The sequence below is a fragment of the Macaca thibetana genome, chromosome 4, assembly GCF_024542745.1.
Source record: "Macaca thibetana thibetana isolate TM-01 chromosome 4, ASM2454274v1, whole genome shotgun sequence".
NCBI lineage: Eukaryota > Metazoa > Chordata > Mammalia > Primates > Cercopithecidae > Macaca > Macaca thibetana.
In genome coordinates this window covers 17,904,651-17,926,354 of record NC_065581.1, presented here as the reverse complement: position 1 = coordinate 17,926,354, position 21,704 = coordinate 17,904,651, and the positions used below count along the sequence as shown (strand labels likewise).

At 40.3% G+C, this 21,704-nt stretch overlaps 1 protein-coding gene across 10 annotated transcripts in view; it reads left to right on the top strand.

The window, feature by feature from the left end:
- The window catches only part of KIF13A (kinesin family member 13A), a 230,601-nt gene that overhangs the window by 98,775 nt on the left and 110,122 nt on the right, over window positions 1-21,704 (top strand). For all 10 annotated transcript variants that reach the window (XM_050788663.1, XM_050788658.1, XM_050788654.1 and 7 more), the window contains exon 4: window positions 14,839-14,899. In XM_050788663.1, the coding sequence (XP_050644620.1) occupies window positions 14,839-14,899 (61 nt within the window). The remainder of the gene's footprint in view (window positions 1-14,838; window positions 14,900-21,704) is intronic.

Below are 21,704 nucleotides of genomic sequence, written 5' to 3'. Positions count from 1 at the left end.
ATTGTTTTTATCCATTCAAAATGTATTAATTCAGCAAACATTAAATGAAAACTTTCTGTGAAATGTATTGTGCAAGGAGTTTGTGGGGCTCGGGAGTGATTAAACTAGTACTTGTTTTCTGGAATTCATAACATGATGAGGAAGATTAGATATACTATAATCTAAGTAATGGAAAATAGATGATGGTAACGTCATCATTCACTACTTCAGTACTTTGTGTCTTATGTCTTCTGAGGAAGGCGGCTTCACAGCTCAACATGGAGTTTCAGTAGGCCTTCCAAGTATGGATAAGATGTCAAAATGCAGAAATTTAGGATAAGAATCAAGATGTAGGAACCGGTCTCAGTGGCTCACACCTGTAATCTCAGCACTTTGGGAGGCTGAGGCGGACGGATCACCTGAGATCAGGAGTTCGAGACCAGCCTGGCCAACATGGCAAAACCCCGTCTCTACTAAAAATGCAAAAAAAAAAAAAAAAAATTAGTCGGGCATGGTGGTGGGTGCCTGTAATCCCAGCTACTCGGGAGGCTAAGGCAGGAGAATCGCTTGACCCAGGAGGCAGAGGTTGCAGTGAGCCAAGATCCTTCCATCGCGCTCTAGCCTGGGCGACAAGAGTAAGACTCTGTCTCAACGAAAAAAAAAAAAAAAAAAATCAAGTGGTATGTAAAAGAAGACAAACAAGAAAGTAATTGATGTATTAGGAAATAAGTTGCACACTCAGGTTAAAGTGTAGAGTACGTGAAAGGAAGCATCATATTTTTAAAAAACTGGGAGAGTGTAGTTTATAGAGCTTTGGGAATCTGGACTTAATCTGGTAGGCTATGAAGATCATTTAGGATCTTTATATAGAAAAGCTACATGATCAGAACTGTACTTGCAAGAAATTCATACGGCTGCAAGACAGAAGATAATTGATAAGTACAGAATGTAGGGTGGATAATGATCTAGGTTCACTTTAAAGGAACTGCTTTGTCTGTGAGTCTGCTTATGCTCCGTGATGCAGCAGTAACAACCTTTAATGTTCAGTGGCTAGAAACAACAAAAATATATTTCTCTGATGTTACATGTCAGCTGAGGTTCCCTGTGGCCGTGTACCATATGACTTCAATCTGGGCTCCAGATTGGAGGAACAACGCCTATCTGGGACTTGCTAATACTGTGACAGAGGGGAACAAAAGAAAGAGAACTGTGCAGTAGCTTCTTAAAGCTGTTGGCCAGACTGGCATATGTCACTTTGTTCATACTTAATTGGCCAAAGCAAGTCACACAGCCAAGCCTGATGTCAGTAGGGTCAGGAATTATATTCCTTCCTACTACAGGCACTGCATGCCATGTAGCAATAGGCAAGGTTGTGTAATTCCCTTACCAGGAGGGCCAGGAGTCGTTTGAAACAGTAATACAATATACCACACTTTGTCATTATAAATCGTATTTCTAAATGCTTTTTTTTCTCTTTTTAACAACAACAACAAAACAATCCTCGGAAACATAGGGTGGTGGTGGTGATGGTGGTGGTTGTTAGGTGGTGGTGTTGTTTTTGTTGTTTTGAGACGGAGTTTCGCCCTTGTTGCCCAGGCTGGAGTGCAATGGCATGATCTTGGCTCACTGCAACCTCCACCTCCCGGGTTCAAGTGAAGTGCTGTGTGTTTCTATCTTGAAATTCCTACAGGTTCTACTCTTCCCTTTCTTTCTGCCTGGCTTTGTTCAGAACCAGATGTTCTCACTGTAACTCTGTGCCTTTCGATGTCTACAGTGCCACGGACAGAGTACCAGGTCACATGGAGTATAGGCCCCAGGAAGAAAAGATATCCATCTCCCTTGTCTCTTTGTTGATGCATCTCCCTGTCTAGAACAGTGAAAACCTTCTGGACCAGGGAGTCTCTTGGCTCCCACTTGGCCCGCGTCAGCCCCAGCGGTGTGAACTCTTCATCATTCCTTTCCAGCGTGACTTAACCGGGAGTAAATGTTTGCAATCCCTGGACTGCCTCAGGTCCTTCAGCTTTGGTGACCTGGGGCCATAGAGTCAGCCTAGCGTTCTCCTCTCTGTGGCTAGACGTACCTGGCACGGTGCAGTGAGGCAGAGGGGACTGGAGAGATAGGCACATGAAATGAGGTCTTGGTCCACAAGTTCTGAGCCAGACCCAGAGATTGCTCATGATGGTGATGTTAGCATGACTCAGATTTAATCTATGTTTTATTTTTCTTCTCATTTTTATGAGTAACAATAATCATTTATCAGAGATAGCAGATAAGATCTGATAGCAGATGCTCAGATATTTGCAACTTATCTTCTAGACTGTTTTTATTGAAGAAGAAGTATTCTGTGTTTGAAAATATCCACATCACCTTTGAATGTGCTGTTGGAGAAGTTATTTGGGTGGCTAGGTTTTTTGAGAAGTGATCAGGATATGAAAGAACTGGAAATACCACAGATTGTGCATTTGTGACACTCCCACCCCCACCCCTCAGCAACCAGTGAAGCGGATTTTGAAAATGAATGATAAAGGATTAGATATGAAATGAGTAGAGTATTTGAAAGAGTTAGAATTGAATTAGTGCTTCATTGCTTATGCACCACTAGTTTATGTGTACAGTGTTAAATGGAAGCTCTGTGCTGTTATAATATTGGTCTGGGTTTTGAGAGGATGATTTCCTGTTTTCAGATTTATTCATTAAATGAATGAAAGCATGAATTAGGTCTTTGTAGAGATACCTTCTCCATGCATCCACAGAAATTTGAACTGCAATGCAGAGTAGTATTTTCCAAAGATAGTAGTTTCCTAGAACAGACTGTGCATCCCCCGAGATCAGGGACAATGCCTTATAGATGTGCAGCAAATGCTGCTGGCTTTGAATATTTAAGAGGCTTTCACATCTTCACAATCAGTCAGTGCCAACTGTGTAATGTAAGACATTATTTGGTATGTATATATAGGCATATGTAAAGGAAATGATTAATTACATTGCCAAAAGACAGCTGTTACTTGACAGATGTTTAAATGGGAAGGTAGGTCTGTCAGTAAAACTCACCAGTAATAAGAGTGATGACTCTAGCGTTCCTTAGGAGATATGTTGAGATACAGGCTGGAGTTCCTGCTGGCAGAGCTGCTTTTAGAAAAGCAGTAGTGAAGGCAGTTCTGTGATCACACAGACTCTCGGTGCTGGGTTTTCCTTTCAATTTCAGTCCAGTTCCTCTAAGATGAATGAAGTTTAACTCTTCCTTTTTTTTTTTTTTTAAATGAATCTTCACATCTTTGATATTAGGAGAAAGATGAAAAAGAGAAAAGTGTTGAAACTTGGCATTCAAAGAAAAATTTGAACGTGAAATCTAAAACTTTACTTGGTATGACTCAGTATTCATAACATGGTGTGGTGAAATGTGAACAAATTCAAAGTGTCACTTTCATATTAATTGCAGTCTTTCAAATTGACAAAGTTGAAACATAATCACAAAACAGGACATTGGCAAGCTAGTGTTCCTAAAACTGGAGAAATGGGGCTTTTCAGAGAGCTCTGGGGCTCAGTTTTCAAAGTAGGTAGTGGCAGAACAGGCTGTTAATGGCAGCTGGGTCTGCAGATGTGAACAGCGGATTAATTGTACAAAGAGAGGAAGAAGGCAGTGTAAAGGCGAGGACACACTCCTTCATACAAAGCAAAGCAAGTCCACATAGAGCAGACTTTTTTCCCGAAGGGAAGCCGTTTTGATTTTAGATTTGGGTGCTAGGAAGTAGTGTGCTTTGCATTGAAATTTTTGACACAGAACCAAATAGTCTGTAGCAACTCCCACACACATGGCCTTTTTTTGTCTTTTCACTTCTTTCTATTTAATTCAGCAAATACTGAGTACATATCTACACTATCCTGTACCTAGAGGGAATAAAGATAAGTTAGCACAGTCCCTTGTTCAGAAAACCTCCCTGCTTGGTGAGAATATAAAGTATTCTCACTTTTGGTGAGAAAGTTGGTGCCTGGTACCCAACAAATGCTCTACAGCAGTAGCGGTGCTATTAATGGGGGAGAGAAGTCCATCAGTATATAATGATAATATTGATAACAGTAGCTGCCATAGACTGAGTTACACTGTGTGCCAAGTATTATCTTAGTAGGTATTCCATTTATGTTACGACAATCCTAAATTAATGTAAAATGTGCAGTTATTTAGGTAGATGAGTGTGTGTTAGAGAGGGAGAGCTGTTGGCTAAGACAGAACAGAGGAGGCAATAATTACAGGGAGGAAGTTGAGAAAACATTGGAGGAGGTGACATTTGAGCAGGTCTTGAGTAGTGTGAGTTGTACTTCACTAGGCAGGGAGGCAAGGTGAGGAAAGGGAGAGAATTACAGGAAGGAGAAATTCCCTTATAATTTGATATTCCCTTCTCTTTTTTTGTTATTATTATTATTTCCTTTTAGCAATAGGATCTCACTAGGTTGCCCAGGCTGGAGTGCAGTGGCTATTCACAGGTGTGATCATAGTTTGCAACCTCAAATTCCCGGGCTCAAGTGATCCTCCCACCTCAGCCTCCCAAGCAGCTGCGACTGCAGGTGCATATGACTGTACCTAGCTCTCCCCTTCTTTCTTTTTTTCCCTAGACATCTCACTGTGTTCAGTATATGCAAAGGATTTCTTGGTCATTGGTGGAATCTCTCAGAGCTGAGAAGGTGACTGACCATTGACATAATATACAGATGTATAGGGTCATTGCTTGTGTCTTTTTGGGAAAGGAGTGGGAATCCAGTAAACACAAAAATAATGCCTGTAAGGTGACAGCAGTCTGTTACTGTGGCAGTTGAAGTAAAAATGGAGACTTTGGCAAAGTACTGTTGGGGTGCTGCTATCCTGGCTGTGCCACTGAAGGATTTACACTGAGTCGTCTGTGCTATTTTAAGCAGACGTCACACGTGAAAACAAAGATTTACATGATTGTTTAAGAGGTAATTCACCAGGAAGTTGCCTTAATTTTTGTAAATTATTTTTATTTTATTTTTTAGAGACAGCCCTGCTCTGTTATGCAGGCTGGAGTGCAGTGACATGATCACAGCTCACTGCGTCCTTAAACTTCTGGGCTCAAGCAGTCCTCTTGCTTCAGCCTCCTGAGTATCTGGGACTACAGGCACATGCCACTGCACCTGGCTGATGTTATTTTTTGTAGAGACTGTGTTGCCCAGGCTGGTCTTGAACTCTTGGCTTCAAGTGATCCTTCTTCAGTCTCAGCCTCTCAAAACACTAGTATTATAGGCGTGAGCCACTATGCCCAGCAAAAGTTGCTTTAAAATGTAAATTCGCAGAGTATTTTTGTTTGGTAATGAAAAGATTAGGGAAACCAAGGCTTTATCCTCTAAGAATTAATATTGTAGCAGAACAAAGGGAATTGTATATAAATAGATGTATACATATATACACACTTATAGAATCTGATTAGACAGATATGGAAATTCAGGATGAGAAATAGTATCCTTAAAAGTTTTATAAGGAGGCTGGGTGAGGTGACTAACGCCTTTAATCCCAGCGCTTTGGGAGGCTGAGGCGGGCAGATCACTTGAGGTCAGAAGTTCAAGACCAGCATGGCCAACATGGTAAAACCCCATCTCTACTAAAAATACAAAAATTAGCCAGGCGTGGTAGTGGGCGCCTGTAGTCCCAGCTACTCAGGAGGCTGAGGCAAGGGAATAGCTCGAACCTGGGAGGCAGAGGTTGCGCTGAGCTGATATCATGCCACTATACTCCAGCCTGGGTGACAGAGCAAGACTCCATCTGGAAAAAAAAAAAAAAAAAAAATTTATAAAGGAGTGACATTTGAGATGACATTAAAAGGAAACAGAAATTAAAAGGTAGGTTTTGGCTTACCTTGCAAAAATCTGATGTATATGTCCAGAAATATTTCTTTACATAAAATTAAATTATCTTGACATAGTAAGTATTAGATTAATCACTTTGTGTCTGAGGAGGGTTTCTGAGAGGTATTAAAATGATTTTAGGGAAAAAAATTACTTTTCTTAGAAAAAGAATACTTGTTTTATGTTTTACCTTTTTAACTAGATTGTAAGCAAGGGGATACAAATAGGCCTAGTACATACTTGAGTTCCCTACAGCCCCTAAAAGTGAAAAAGGTAACAAGTGGGTGTTAGTTTATTGCTTTCCAAATTGACCATTTTGCAGTTGGAGAATGTATGAGTGAAAGCACACAACTCGAAAGGACAAATGAAAGGATACAGAGGTAATGAGGTAATGCAGTTGAAAGTGCCTTCACATCTCATTTTCATGGATCAGAAAAATGGTTACAGATTCCATATCTTAAAACGCGGATGCCTTCTGGTTCTCCAAGGAACATAGAAGATCTTGCTTCTTTTTTTATTTTTTTAGACAGAGTCTTGCTCTGTTGCCTAGGCTGGAATGCAGTGGCACAATCTCAGCTCACTGCAACCGCCATCTCCCAGGTTCAAGCCGTTTTCATGCCTCAGCCTCCTGAGTAGCTGGGATTACAGGTGCATGCCACCATGCCAGGCTAATTTTTGTATTTTTAGTAGAAACAAGGTTTCACCATGTTGGCCAGGCTGGTCTCAAACTCCTGACCTCAAGTAATCCGCCTGCCTCCACCTCCCAAAGTGCTAGGATTACAACTGTGAGCCACTGCACCTGGCCATTGCTGCTGCTTTTTTTTTTTTTTTTTTTTGAGACGCAGTCTAGCTCTGTTGCTGGGCTGGAGTGCAGTGGCGCGATCTCAACTCACTGCAACCTTCTCCTCCCGAGTTCAAGCGATTCTTCTACCTCAGCTTCCCGAGTAGCTGGGATTACAGGCATGTGCTGCCACGCCCAGCTAATTTTTGTATATTTAGTAGGGATGGGGTTTTGATCTCCTGACCTCGTGAGCCACTGTGTCCAGCCTTTTTTTTTTTTTTTTTTTTAAACTGTAAATTGAATTTTGCTGAAATGCCATCAGAGATGACTTTTAGATAAGAGTGGAGTTTTACTGTGCTACATCCTATTCGTAAGTCATGGAACTTCATTACCTCAGATTATATATATCATTCAACACATTTGCCTTATTAAAAACAGCTTTAGTAACTTTATTAGATATTCAGTGGTTGACAAAAATGCAAAGCTAACATTTTTAAGAGCCTGATAAAGGTGGAGCAGATGTATCGCAAGCTGCAGAGAATTAAATGCTGGTATGGGTTTTATAAGTTGCAAACTAAGAGGAAGGAGTGGGATTCTGAGAAGGTGGAGTCAAATGTTGTTGAAAACAGTGAAGGCAATAGCTTTCAGATTTCAAAAACAACTAGAAAACATCTGTGCTTTTAGCTCTTTTTTTAGTTGAAAAGGTTTGAATGCCTTTACAAAAAAATGTTTTCACAATGTTGGTTCTTATTAATAAAATGTAAAATTTATACTTGGTTTGCGTTTTGTTGTTTTACTCAGCTGTATGCACTAAGAAGTCTGCTGAGCCAGGCACAGTGGCTCAGCATTTAGGGAGATCGAGGTGGGAGAATTGCTTGGGGTCAGGAGTTCGATACTAACTTGGGCAACATTGCAAGACCCCATCTTTGCAACAACAACAGCAGCAGCAAAATTAGACAAGTATGGTGGCATGTGCCCGTAGTCTTAGTAGTCCTAGCTACTCGGGAGGCTGCTTGATCCCAGGAATATGGTCCCAGGAATATGATTGCCCCAAGCCCCACTGCACTCTGGCCTGGACAACAGAGCCTTTTTTTTTTTTTTGAGACAGAGTCCTGCCCTGTCGCCTAGGCTGGAGTGCAATGGTGCGATCTTGGCTCACTGCAACCTCTGCCTCCTGGGTTCAAACTATTCTCCTGCCTCAGCCTCCCAAGTAGCTGAGATTACAGGTGCGTGCCACCACACCTGGCTAATTTTTTGTATCTTTAGTAGAGATGGGGTTTCACCATGTTGGTCAGACTGGTCTTTAACTCCTAACCTTAGGTGATCTGCCCACCTTGGCCTCCCAAAGTGCTGGGATTACAGATGTAAGCCACCGAGCCTGGCCCAAGTCTTAAATAACATTTTTCTAGTATAATATGATGGGTTTGCAAAAAATAAGACTTTATTTTTCTTCAGAGTCATCAGTTTCTGGCCAGCCATGGTGGTTCATAACTATAATCCCAGCACTTTGGGAAGCCAAAGCAGGAAGATCACTTGAGGCCAGGGGAATTCGAGACTAGCTTGGGCAACACAGCGAGGCCCCATCCCTACCAAAAAAAAAAAAAAAAAAATTAGCTGGGCATGGTGGCATGCACCCGTAGTCCCAGCTACTTTTGGGAGGATTGCTTGAGCTGGAAGGTTGAGGCTGCAGTGAGCTATGACCATGCCACTGCATTCCAGCCTAGGTGACAGAGCAAGACCCTCTCTCTAAAATAAAGTTTTTAAAAAATTAGAAAAAAACGAAGCAGTCAATTTCCAAGAAATAAGTCTTGAGAAATTGGTTTTCTCCCTTTTGAAATGTCAATGTATTTTGTATGGGAAAATCAAAACTACTGTAAAGACCTAAGAAAAGCATGTCTCCTTTTGTAACAAACATTGTGTTACTCAATTATAATTATATTTTGGCATGAAAAGAAGGGTAATAGTTTGTAAATAATTTATGGAACTAACAAGAGATTGCAAGGGAAATGTCAAGGACATGACAAAGGAATTATTTTAAACATCTTTAAAACTGTGTTAGTAACGGCCATAATTTTTCTAGTGACAGTCAAACAAATAAATGTTCTAATTTCTGTGCAGACTACAAATTGTGCATGATATACCCTTGCTTGTTTATCCACCTGTACCATGGAGTAGTGATGCTGAAGGGGACCCCAGTGCTCATCTAGTGACCCAATCCTTATTTGACCATTGCAGGAACCAAGTTCCCCCAAACCACGCATGTGAAAGTAATGAAACATCTAAAAAGATACCCTCCAGCTTGAACCTCTGCTTATTCATAATAGTTCTTACATCCACTCCATACTCTTGTCTGTGTTCCAACTCCTTCCCCTGGTAATATGTTTATTAATTGAAAAAATATTACATACAGTTGCTGCCCTGTATGAGACACTGAAACAGGCGCTATGGGGTGCATGGAACATAGTCCCTGCTGTCATGGAGCTCACCATTTAGATTTGGAAGTAAGACCCACACAGAAGAACCAAGGCATAAAACAGGACCGTATGTGAATCAGTGTCTTGGGAGCTACAAACTGCTGTAAATTTTATAGGAGGGAAAGGGGATTGGGAGATCACTTCCAGCTGAGAAAAAAAAGAATAACAAGAATTTTTCTATTCACTTGCTTTGAGTTTTAGGGAAATCATGTAGATTTCTGGACTTCAACTTTCTTCCTAGTAAATGTTTAGTAAAATAACAACCTGTACTCCATGACTGGTTTGAGGTATCACCATTCTAAAATGCCTGTGATCAAAGATTTTGAAATTCGAGACATAATGTAGTTCAAAGGGTGCTGCTATTTGGCAACAGTTGTATCTATCAGTATTGTCAGGACTCTTTTTTCGTCTGCAGGGTTTTAATATTTGTCTGAATTCTAGGGGGCAAATGCTTAAAATGAAAATTTTCTCATGTGCCCTTTTATTAGCAAAAACAACTTTAAATGATTAACTTTGTTAGAAATTTTCACAGACTTTGGAATAATTCTTACTGACAGGTAGACCCTCAAAATTTGGGGTAGCTCTCATTTTATTTTAAGTAGTGTTACTATGAATGTCAAGCTCTGGCTCTCTGACCTTATTTGAAGAATAGCAAATTGTTAAATTAAGTTTGACCTGGGTGCAGTGGCTCATGCCTGTAATACCACACTTCAGGAAGCCAAGGCAGGAGGATCGCTTGAGCCCAGAAGTTAAGACCAGCCTGGGCAACACAGCATGACCCTGTCTCTATAAAGAAAAAAAAAAGAAAATAAATGATTATTCCACTACATGTAGCAGTAACTGAAGAAGTGAATAAATGATGATTCCACTATATATAACAATAACTGTGTTCAAAACAGAGTCCTTGAACACACAGGTGCTCTCTGTCCCAGTGCCTTGGCACCTGCTATTGCCTCTGCCTATCCGTGCTTTTCCATAAGCTTTCATAGAACCTGCTCCAGTTTTCTCCAGTACCCCCACGCTGTTACATTTTTGTGTCACTGATTACCTCCTGGCGCCATATGTGTTTATTGTTTGCTTGCATATTGCTTCTCTCCCTTCACCCCACTGGGAGCTTCATAAGGGACATGAATAATATAAGTATTACTACAGATAATGCAAGGAATAGGATACTCATGAGCTCCACGAGTCTTTGCATGTTTATTCACTGCTATAATTCTAGAGCTTAGCACACAATAGGTACTCAATAAATATTTGTGAATGGATAAGTGAATTAATGAATTAGATGACTACTACTAGGCCTGGTTTGTAGGTCATGCTCAATAAATACTGACTGCAAATTTTTTCAGTGCAGAAACCAGAAGTTCTTGAAAGCGGCACAGAATGAGGTTGAAAACCAAAGGTTCTTGGTGGGAGGATTTTTTTTTTTTCTTAATATTTAGGATGATGCATGTCACTGAAATTCACCATGGATCAAGCTTGGGCACAGTGCCTGGGATATAAGGAGAGCAGTAAAGATAAAAAAAAAAAAAAAAAAAAAAAAAAAAAAAGAAAGGAAAGGAAAATAGCCTCTATTGGCTGTTTAAAGTAAGGAGAGTTGACTTAGGTCAAAAGAAAAGGAAAATGTCCTGGGAATAAAAGTTAAGTATTGTAAGATGCCATTAAAGGGAGTTTGTGGAATCTCCTTTTCTGGAAATGTTTAAAAACAAGATAGATCTTCATCTCTTAGAAGTGTTGAAGTTCAGTCCTACCCAGAGGCAGGAAGATTAACTGGATTACGCTTGTGTGGTCAGTCTCTAGAGTCATTGGAAGAGCCCTTGAATGCAGTAAATATTCCACATTCTCTTGGCTGAAACTATTGTTTCATAACTGTTCATTTGAAACTTGGCTGTTATAAAACCAGAGTGAATGTTTAACAAAATTGAATTTGGATCTGGGGTTGATGATGTAAGTTGAGTACATCATATATACCTAAATCAGTTTTAAAAGCATTAAAATAAAGTATATATAGTGCCGAAACTATTCAGAACATAACTTAGTCTTTTTTTTTTTTTTTTGGCAAGAGAGAGCATTGCGTACAATTTATTAGTCTTTTATAATATACAAAACTGCCTGCTTCCCTGCAAGATCTTAATGCCATTAATCGTTCAATAAGTAATTATAAAGTGACTACTATAAACATTGCAGTCTTCAAAGATGAATTCGATATGGATCCTGCTTTCAGGGAACTTAGTCTACAAGTGGACATAAAATATATATATAGGCCGGGCACAGTGGCTTTATGCCTGTAATCCTAGCACTTTGGGAAGCCAAGGTGGGAGGATTGCTTGAACCCAAGAGTTTGATACCAGCCAGGGCAACATGGCGAAGCCCCATCTACAAAAAACACAAAAATTAGTTGGGCGTGGTGGCATGTGCCTGTGGTCCCAGCTACTCAGGAGGCTGAGGTGGTAGGATCAATTGAGCTGATTGAGGCTACAGTGAGCCATGATAGTGCCAGTGCACTCCAGTCTGGGCAACAGAGGGAGACCCTGTCTCTGAATGAGTGAATGAGTGAATGAATGAATGAATGCTATCTCTCTCACACACACAGATCATATACATGATAGTGAAAAATAAAATGATTGAGATAGGAGCCATAAAAAAGAACTCAACAGTGTTGTAAGGTTTCAGAGAAAAAAAGATAATTCCTTTGGATTTAAACAAGAATGCTTCTGGGAGGAAAAAATATATCGAACTGGGCCTTAAGGGGTATGATGTATTTTGAAGGGTGGAAAAGAAGGAGAGAACAAGGACAGAGATGAAATTATAGTTAGTAATTCTGAGGTAAGGATAAGTTCCACTGGAGCAAGAGGAAGCTGGGGTTAATAGGCTGGGAGGGCCTTTTGTGGCTAGTCTCAAATGCCAGGCCAGAGAGCACGGGTTCTGTATGCTCAGTGCTTAAGATCTCTTGAAAGTGATTAAGCATTAAAGGATCCGGCCCATGGGAGGTTTGTGATTTACTATTTGGACTGCAAGAGACAAAAGGCAATAGCAGTGAGCCCAGGAAGACAGCTACTGAGTCACCTGGGCTGCATTTCCTAAGGGATGTGCTGAGAAGTAGTAGTTCCAAGGCATGTTAATAGATGTTACTCCAAAAAGGGTCTCCTCACCAGAATGAATTGGGGAAATAAAACGTTAAACAATCAAATAGACTTCTTTATGGACTTCTTTTCTGAAAAGTCTCTGGAAGACTTTTCAGAGCCTTTAATATTGAGAATTAGCATTGAGAATCTCAAATAGGATAAAACGTGTACCACTTCCAACATGATTTGATCTTTTTTTATGGATTAGCTCATGAAACTCCGGTTCCTTAGAACACACTTTGGGAAACATTGCTCTACACATTTGATAATAACAGCTGGAACACAAGTGATGGTAATGGGCATGAAAACCAGCAGTTAGGGCCGGGTACGGTGGCTCGCGCCTGTAATCTCAGCACTTTGGGAGGCTGAGGCAGGCAGATCATTTGAGGTCAGGAGTTTGAGACCACCCTGGCCAACATGGAAGACGCTGTCTCTACTAAAAATACAAAAATTAGCTGGGCATAGTGGTGCACGCCTGTAGTCCCAGCTACTTGGGAGGCTGAGGCAGGAGAATCACTTGAACCCAGGAGGTGGAGGCTGCAGTGAGCTGAGATTGTGCCACTGCACTGCAGCCTGGATGATAGAGTGAGACTCTGTCTCAAAAAAAAAAAAAAAAAAAGGAAAAGAACAGCAGTTCAATGGGAGTCCTTACAGAGGAAGCACCAAGAAGCACCAGCCATTCCTGGTATATAGGAGACATTCAGTAGCTATACAGAAAGTTAATTCATGTAAGAGTGAATTAATGATTTAATACCAGTAGATGTTGGTGTGGATGCAGTGAACAGGGAACACTTTTACATTGCCGGTGGAAATGTAAACTAGTACAACCACTATGGAAAACAGTGTGGAGATTCCTTAAAGAACTAAAAGGAGAACTACCATTTGATCCAACAATCCCACTCCTGGGTATCTACCCAGAGGAAAATAAGTCATTATATGAAAAAGATACTTGCACATGCATGTTTATAGTGGCACAACTCACAATTGCAAAATCGTGGAACCAACCCAAATGCCGATCAGTCAACAAGTCGATAAAGGAACTGTGGTGTGTATGGGGGTGTGTATGTGTGTGTATATGTGTGTGTGTGTGTGTGTGTGTGTGTGTGTGTATGATGGAATACTACTTAGCCATAAAAAGGAATGAATTAACGGCATTTGCAGCGACCTGGATGAGACTGGAGACTATTGTTGTAAGTGAAGTAACTCAGGAATGGAAAAATCAAACATCGTATGTTCTCGCTATGAGGATGGAAAGGCATAAGAATGATACAGTGGACTTTGGGGATTTGAGGGGAAGAGTGGGAGAGGGGCGAGGGATAAAAGACTACAAATATGGTGCAGTGTATACTGCTCGGGTGATGGGTGCACCAAAGTCTCACAAATCACCACTAAAGAACTAATTCATGTAACCAAATACCACCTGTACCCCAATAACTTATGGAAAAAGAAAAAAAGAAAAAACATGAAATTAGCCAGGCATGGTGGCGAGCACCTGTAGTCCCAGCTACCCAGGAGGCTGAGGCAGGAGAATTACTTGAGCCTGGGAGACGGAGGTTGCAGTGATCCGAGATTGCACCACTGCACTCCAGCCTGGGCGACAAAGCAAGACTCCAACTCAAAAAAAATTGAAAATTAAAAAAATATGAAGAGATACTTTTACATATAAAAGACATGCCAAATACTAAACATGTAAAATTGCTTCACATCTTTACTTTTCAAGGAAATGCATATTAAAAATACAGTAAGAACCCCCCCATACACACACCCAAAAAAAAAAAAAACAAAACATGCTTTGCTGGAGATTGCATGCTGAGACAAAAGGGGAAAGGAGTGCAGGATAGGAATATGGAGAGTTTTGAGCTCCAGTATGCTAGAGATGGTATCATGGAAAGCTAGGAGAAGGAACTGCTTTATATGAAAGTTGAGTATTACTTGAGAAGCTGAGGGAGATGGACCTGGAAGGGTCAGTGGATGCTGAAACCATGGACTTGCGAGAGAAGACGTTGTTTTTGCTTTTTGTTTTTTCTCATCAGATGTATTGTGGAAAAAAATATCTGGTTAAAGTGTCTGGTTATTTGAATTCTAGATAAATAGCAATTTTCATGTACAACTTATTCTAATACAGAAAGCTAATCATATATTTAGTCTAAAAGAAGTATCATAGGGCCAGGCGCGATGGCTCACACCTGTAATCCCAGTACATTTTGGGAGGCAGAAGAGAGAGGATCACTTGAGGCCAGGAGTTTGAGACCAGCCTGAGCAATAGGGCAAGACCTCCTGTCTGCAACAATTTTTTTTTTAATTGCTCGGTATGGTGGCGTGCACCAGTGGTCCTAGCTACTCAGGAGGCTGAGGCAGGAGGATCCCTTGAGCCCAGGAGTTTGAGGCTGCAGTGAGCTGTGATAGTTGCAGCTGCACTCCAGCCTGGGTGACCCTGTCCCCCAAAAAGGAGGAAAATAAGAAATTTTATGGTTAACAAAAGCACCAAACCTGTAGTGATTTTTTTCAATCAGGCAGTAGTGGCCATCCTTCTCATCTTCACCAGTGATTTTTTTTTTTCAGTCTGATTTACTCATAAGAAGTTAATTAATCTTTAAGCTTAATATTTTGTTCTTTCATTCAGGTATTTGCCTTTGATTATTGCTTTTGGTCCATGGATGAATCTAACACTACAAAATATGCTGGTAAGTTTTCTCCCTCCACACCTGACAGTTGGGCTTCTGGCCTCTTCCTCCATTGAGTTTATTGTCTTTAATTCCTCTGAAGTTTTACTTTTCGTATGTAATTCACACCTATGCTTTCCAATTATACCACATGGGTTTTGAAGTCAATAAGATTTGGTTTCAGAATCTGTGTCTGCCACTTACTTGCAAAATCCTTGAACAGATTTTTATTAAGCTTCAAATTATTCACCTGTAATGGGAGGTATTGGTGTCTTCAAAGATTTTCTAAAGATTTGAGATAATGAGGGAACCACCTCAAGCCATAAATGGTAGCTTTTGTGAGAGTCATGTGAAAAAAGGTTTCATTTGCCATGCCTTTCCTTATCACTAACTTTCAGGGCATCGCCTGCTCTGTTTTGTGTGTGTGTGTGTGTGTGTGTGTGTGTTTGTTTTTGTTTTTTGTTTTGTTTTTGAGACGGAATTTCACTCTTGTTGCCCAGGCTGGAGTGCAATGGTACAATCTCGGTGCACTGAAACCTCCGCCTCCTGGGTTCAAGCAGTTCTCCTGCCTCAGATTCCCAAGTAGCTGAGTTTACAGGCATGTGCCACCATGTCTGTCTAATTTTTTGTATATTTATTAGAGACATGGTTTCACCATATTACCCAGGATGGTCTCGATCTCCCGACCTCAGGTGATCCGCCCGCCTGGGCCTCCCACAGTGCTAGGATTACAGGCGTGAGTCACTGCACCTCACCCCCTGCTCTGTTTATATAAGGAGAGCACAGGTGATGTGGTTTCCAAAACTCACTCAGGTCCTGAACGTCCTCAGCTATCAGTGGTCCTGTGAATGAGTACTACATGCTCCTCAGGGAAGTGCTGCCTCACAGCCCCACATTTTGCTAGGGTTCTCTCCTTGTGGGTTTGTTTGTTTGTTTGTTTTCAAAAAAGATGGAGTCTTGCTCTTGTTACCCGGGCTAGAGTCCGTGGCACAATCTCGGCTCCCTGCAACCTCTGCCTCCTGGGTTCAAGCAATTCTCCTGCCTCAGCCTCCCGAATACAGGCACTGGGATTACAGGCACCTGCCACCACACCCAGCTAATTTTTGTATTTTTAGTAGAAACGGGGTTTCACCACGTTGGCCAGGCTGGTCTCGAACTCCTGACCTCAGGTGATCCACCCGCCTCGGCCTCCCAAAGTGCTGGGATTACAGGCATGAGCCACCGCACCCGGCCTCCTTGTGGTATTTTATCCTCATTCCATCCAACACAAATGACTGCTGTTTTATTATTTATGACCATAGGCTTTCCTAGGAGTCAGTCACAATTGCTTTAGTTCCAGAGGGAAGCATTTGGTTTGGTGGAGGAAGTTGTTGGTTCTTTTGCTTCTGATTATGCCCCCTTTTTCTTAGATGTTTCATCTTTTTAAAAATTTATTTTTCGGCCAGGCATGGTGGCTCACATCTGTAATCCCAGCACTTTGGGAGGCCAAGGTGGGCAGATCACTTGAGGTCAGGAGTTCAAGACCAGCTTGAATAACATAGCAAAAGCCCATCTCTACTAAACATACAAAACTTATCCAGGTGTGGTGGTAGGCACCTGTAATCCCAGCCACTTGGGAGGCTGAGGCAGGAGAATGGCTTGAGCCCGGGAGGCAGAGGTTGCAGTGAGCTGAGGTCTTACCATAGCCTAGGTGACAGAGTGAGACTCTGTCTCAAAAAAAAAAATTATTTTTGTAACTGGCAAATAAAAGTTGCATATATTTATCATATACAGCGTGATGTTTTGAAATATGTATATATTGTGGAATGGCTAAATTGAGCTAATTAACATGTGCTTTACGTCATGAACTTATCCTTTTTTGTGGTGAGAACACTTAAAGTCTACTCTGTTAGCAATTTTCAGGAATACAATACGTTGTTATTAACTATAGTCACCATGTTGTACAATAGATCTCATGAACTAAATATTTCATCCTAATAAGGGTTTTCTCCTTATTTCTACTTATAAGAGAATCAGCTGAATGACGTTCTCATTTAGTTAAAAACAAAAAAAAATGAAGGGAGGGTATTGGCCTTAAAAGATTTGGAGGTAAAAGCACGTGACTGACTTAAAGAGAATTAATGTTTTGTTTATTGATAGGTTTTTCCTTGCCATAAAAAGCAAACTTGAGAAATTATTTGATAACATAATTTTTTCAAGAGTTAACAATTTTGAACTAGGAAAATTCCTTCAGTTGCTCACACTGGGTAAATTAGCCTTTCCAAATACCATTCCTGCAACTTGAGCAATATATTTTATTAAAGTGAATAAGTAGTTCATAATGTTGGTTGTAATTAATTTGTCTTTTTATTAGTCCTTTGGTACTTTATGTGATAAGTTTTCCAGAGTCTGGAACAGTCTTGACTTGTTAGCACTCTGTGTATTTTTGTGCCGGGTATGTACTTTTAGATTTAAATCAACAACAAAAGTAAAACATTTCCTACAGATGCGGAGACAAATGGGGGTAAAAGCTATGGTTTTACAAACCCGTCATTAACCGTGTTCAATTTATGTTATTCAAGATGCAGCCATATATATCTGCCTGAACTGGAGGTCTTCTCTTGTACTTCTCAGATACTTTCCAGGACTCCTCATCACAGGCTAGAAAAAAATCTGTACTCCTTCGACTACATTTGATGTTCTTTATTATATAGCCCCATTCTACCTTCTCCATCGTCTCTTCTGGGACTCCTCTCACCGCTCATTCAGTACCTCAGCCCAGTGTCTATTGTTGGTTCCTCTCATATAACTCAGGAATCCAGAAAGTCTCACAATAATTTTTTAAGTATTCGTGACCCCCCACTACTGTGTGTGTGCAGCCCAGGAAGCCCTTGAGAAATCCAAAAATGAGTTAGAAAGCAAAAGAAGTGCATACCAAATAATATTTTGAGACAATATTTAAACTCTAAATTTTATAGATTTTAAGTGTTACATAAAATCCAAGGAGAGAGAAAATCTGGAGAGGCACCAGATTTTAAAGAGATAAAATCTGGAAAGGCACTAGTTGTCTGGGAAAGCACCGTAGAGGAGATGGAACATAGAGGAGATAAGTATTTGAGAAAACACACATATTAAATAGCCTGATTCAGCCATTCCACAAGGGATACATATATCAGAACATCATGTTGTATACCATAAATACATATGATTATTACTTGTCAACATATGAGTTGTTTAGAGTTTAGTCAAAGGAAAGCCTAGAAGACATCCAGACAAGAGGAAGCGACATGTATCAAAGAGAACACATGGACTTTGATGTGAGACCTGGGTTTGAATCTCAAGACCTCTGTCTTGGTTCTGTTGGACAATTTATTTAATTTCTCTGAGATACAATTTGTTTTCTATAGAAGAAAGTAAAACTGGCAATACCTATGCTATGTGGTTGCTGTAAGGGTTAAATAGGTCACTTTATGTGGTGATTAATGGAAGGTTCCCATAAATGATATTTTCATTTAACTTTTCCATAAAGGAAGATGCAGAGCCATGGTGGTAATGCTGGTCTGAGCAGTAGGTATATCTTGGGGGTGGGAAGCTGCAAAGTTAAGATTAAAAGAGAAAGAAAGAAAAATAAGAAGGTGCATCTTGTGGGGGATGCTATGGGAGACTGTTTGTACATGTTGAGTGAGGCCAGATGATAGGAAATTCTAAGAACTTTAGACTAATATGGTGAAAAATAGGGGCTATTGGAGTGATATGGTTAAAATAATGCTTAAGGAAGATTGTCTTTCTCTTTCTTTTCCATATCTTCTGGAATCACATCCTCTATTACTGCCCACAGAGAACACTCTAGCCTTCTGCAATATACCACTCATGTGCCTGGATATACAACAAACTTTTTTTTTTTTCCAAACCAGAAATGACTTTATTACATACAAATGATAAAATTTAGTTGTGAAACTCAAGATTTCTGTAGCGCTTCATTACAAATAGTTCAGATATATTTTAAAAGATCAGAATGATTTTTAAACATATTGATAGCCTAAAATTTAGTAAAATTTACTAAATTTTAGGCTGCATGATCACATTGAGTACCATGTTCCAGTTAGCCCTGAAATTGGGTTCTGCCAGCTCATAGAGCACTGTCTACTTACAAAATTTGGGAGGATATTTTCTTATTCTTCAGATATTCCCATTATCATACAAATACTATGACGTTCCTCCTCCTTAGCAAAAGGTAAAATTCATGCTTACTATTCTCTCAAGTTTATATCCATTGTAAATAATCTACCTAGTAAATACGTTACATGTAGATTAGTTGATGGTTTCCATACTAATTTATTTTCTGTTTATTAAAAAATAACAATTCCTTCTTAATTGTGAATAAAAAGATTAAGATAGAAGCATTCATTGTCTGGTGGAAAACAGGGGAAGTGGAGAAGGGGAAGCACATATTTCCTGAAACCGACCTATTTGTCAGGCTTGATGAATAATGGCATCATTGATACTGAATCAGGACTCTCAAAGCTGCTCTCAAAACTGGGGAGTAGCAGGGAGAGAGAGAGAAAGATAAGTGCATGGATTGAGAAGGCAAAGAGAAGCAAGGGCTCTAAGTTTTGTGTGGTGTGTCAAAATAGTAAATTCTCCATCATGTCTTGCTATTTATAAAGCTATAGGAAGAGCCTCCATGCTCCCACTTTCTGATTTAGAAACACGTAATTCTCTAGTAGGTATAATGGCATTGCAGTGGGTTGGTTGGAGCAGTTGAAGAATATGAGCTCTTAAGTCAGACTTGGTTCAAATCCTGGCTGTAACACCTTCTATTTGTGTAAGGCCGGGTGAGTTACTGAATCTCACCATCCTTCTGTTTCCTCATATGGTAAATAAGGATACTAATAGTTCTGATCCCATAGGGTTGATTTGAGAACTAAATGATGTATTCATTTAAAGTGCTTAATCTAGTAAGTACCTGGCTACTTAGGAAGTAGGAAGCACTCCCTTAATATTTATCGTCGTCTTTATTATTGTCTCATTGTGACAGGAGTCAGTACTTTGGAAAGAAAATGCAATGTACTGAGATTTATTACAACTGGTTTTGCCACAAACTGCTAGACCTTGGGCAGGATAATTTCTGTGGGTCTCTGTTCTTCATCTGTGAAAGGAGGATATACAGCCTGGAATGATCTCAGATCCCCTCCAGCTCTCTGATAAAACATGAATCAGCCATTTTATGTTGGCCACACAGCTGTTCCAGTGGACTTTTCAGAGGCAAATTAAAGGCTTATTTGTTAAGCCATTCACATTGCATTGAATCATGCTTTGAGGTATTTTACATTTTATTTATTTATTTATTTATTTATTTATTGAGAGGGAGTCTCGCTGTGTCGCCCAGGCTGGAGTGCAGTGGCACAATCTTGGCTCATTGCAACGTCCCGCCTCCTGGGTTCAAGCGATTCTCCTGCCTCAGCCTCCTGAGTAGCTGGGATTACAGGCATGTGCCACCACATCTGGCTAATTTTTGTATTTTTTAGTAGAGACAGGGTTTCTCCATGTTGACCAGGCTGGCCTTGAACTCCTGACCTCAAGTGATCTAGCCACCAAGTGATCAGCCTCCCAAAGTGCTGGGATTACAGGCATGAGCCACGGCGCCCAGCCAGGAATTATTTTACATTTGAAATATATTATCTCTTCCTCCTATTACCTTTTGGCTAGGTAGTTGTAATAATGTTTGTCTGGCAGGTAACTCTGAGTTTGAAGCAAAAACCCTGTGTAAGGGCTAATGAAGAAAACAGAAATAACCTGCAGAATTAGATACCTGGAGCTTGGCATTTCGACATAAACTCGTATGTTCTCCCGAACTTCATATATACATGCGGATATATGCAGATCCACATTTAAGATTATAAAGTTAGTATATTATAGTCAATACTGATAAACTTGAAAGCAGTCTTTGTAAATGTTTGAGTCACTGCTGATTGCAATTAAAGCATTCTTGACAATGAATCAATACATATTTTAACATTTCTAAAATGTGCCATGTTACTAGATAACAGTGACTTCCAGTAACTTTGGTTTTTATTTTCTTCCCAGATCTATAGAAATCTTCATACCCCCCCAAAAACAAAAAACAAAAAAAACCGTCTGGTAGTGACATATCTGGGGTCAGTGTGGACGTGAACATTCCCTGGCCTGAGAGATTCTAAACTGTTGACTCAGAAATTATATAACAGTTCTTGCCATATGGCATGTTGCTCAAATGTGCTGAAGCCATGTGTTTTCGAGCATTGTTGATGCCCTGCAACTCAGGAGAAAGGTCGTACATCTGCCTCTTATTCTGCTAGCATTGCTTTATACTGTGAGGGGACAGAAGAGCACCTCCGATCTGTGGACTGATGCTGTGAGAACAGCACCCATGTTTGATTCTGTTCCCATGATGGGGGATTTTCTGTGCTCAGAGCTAGCAATGATTTCTGCTTCATATTGCTTAACCAAAGCAGAATCACAATGAGTCACAACATTTGTGCAGCAAAATTTACATTCTAAAAGCCAACAGTAGCCAAAATAGAGCCAATTTCTTAGCAGAGTTCTACAATATTAATTTGTTCTAGCATATTGTATTGGTTCGTTATTTTACTATTCAGTTGGTCTGTTTGAATGAAGGCTTTTTTCTAGTAGTGAAAAGCACAAGCTCTGGAGTCACACTTCTTGGGCTCAAATTCTGCCTCTGCCACTTCCCAGCTGTGTGGCTGTAGGCAATAATAACAGCACCTCCTTATTATAAATCTTGTGGGTTGAAATGAGATTATGTATATGAAGCACTCAGCAAGTGCCTTGCACAGAGGAAACACTC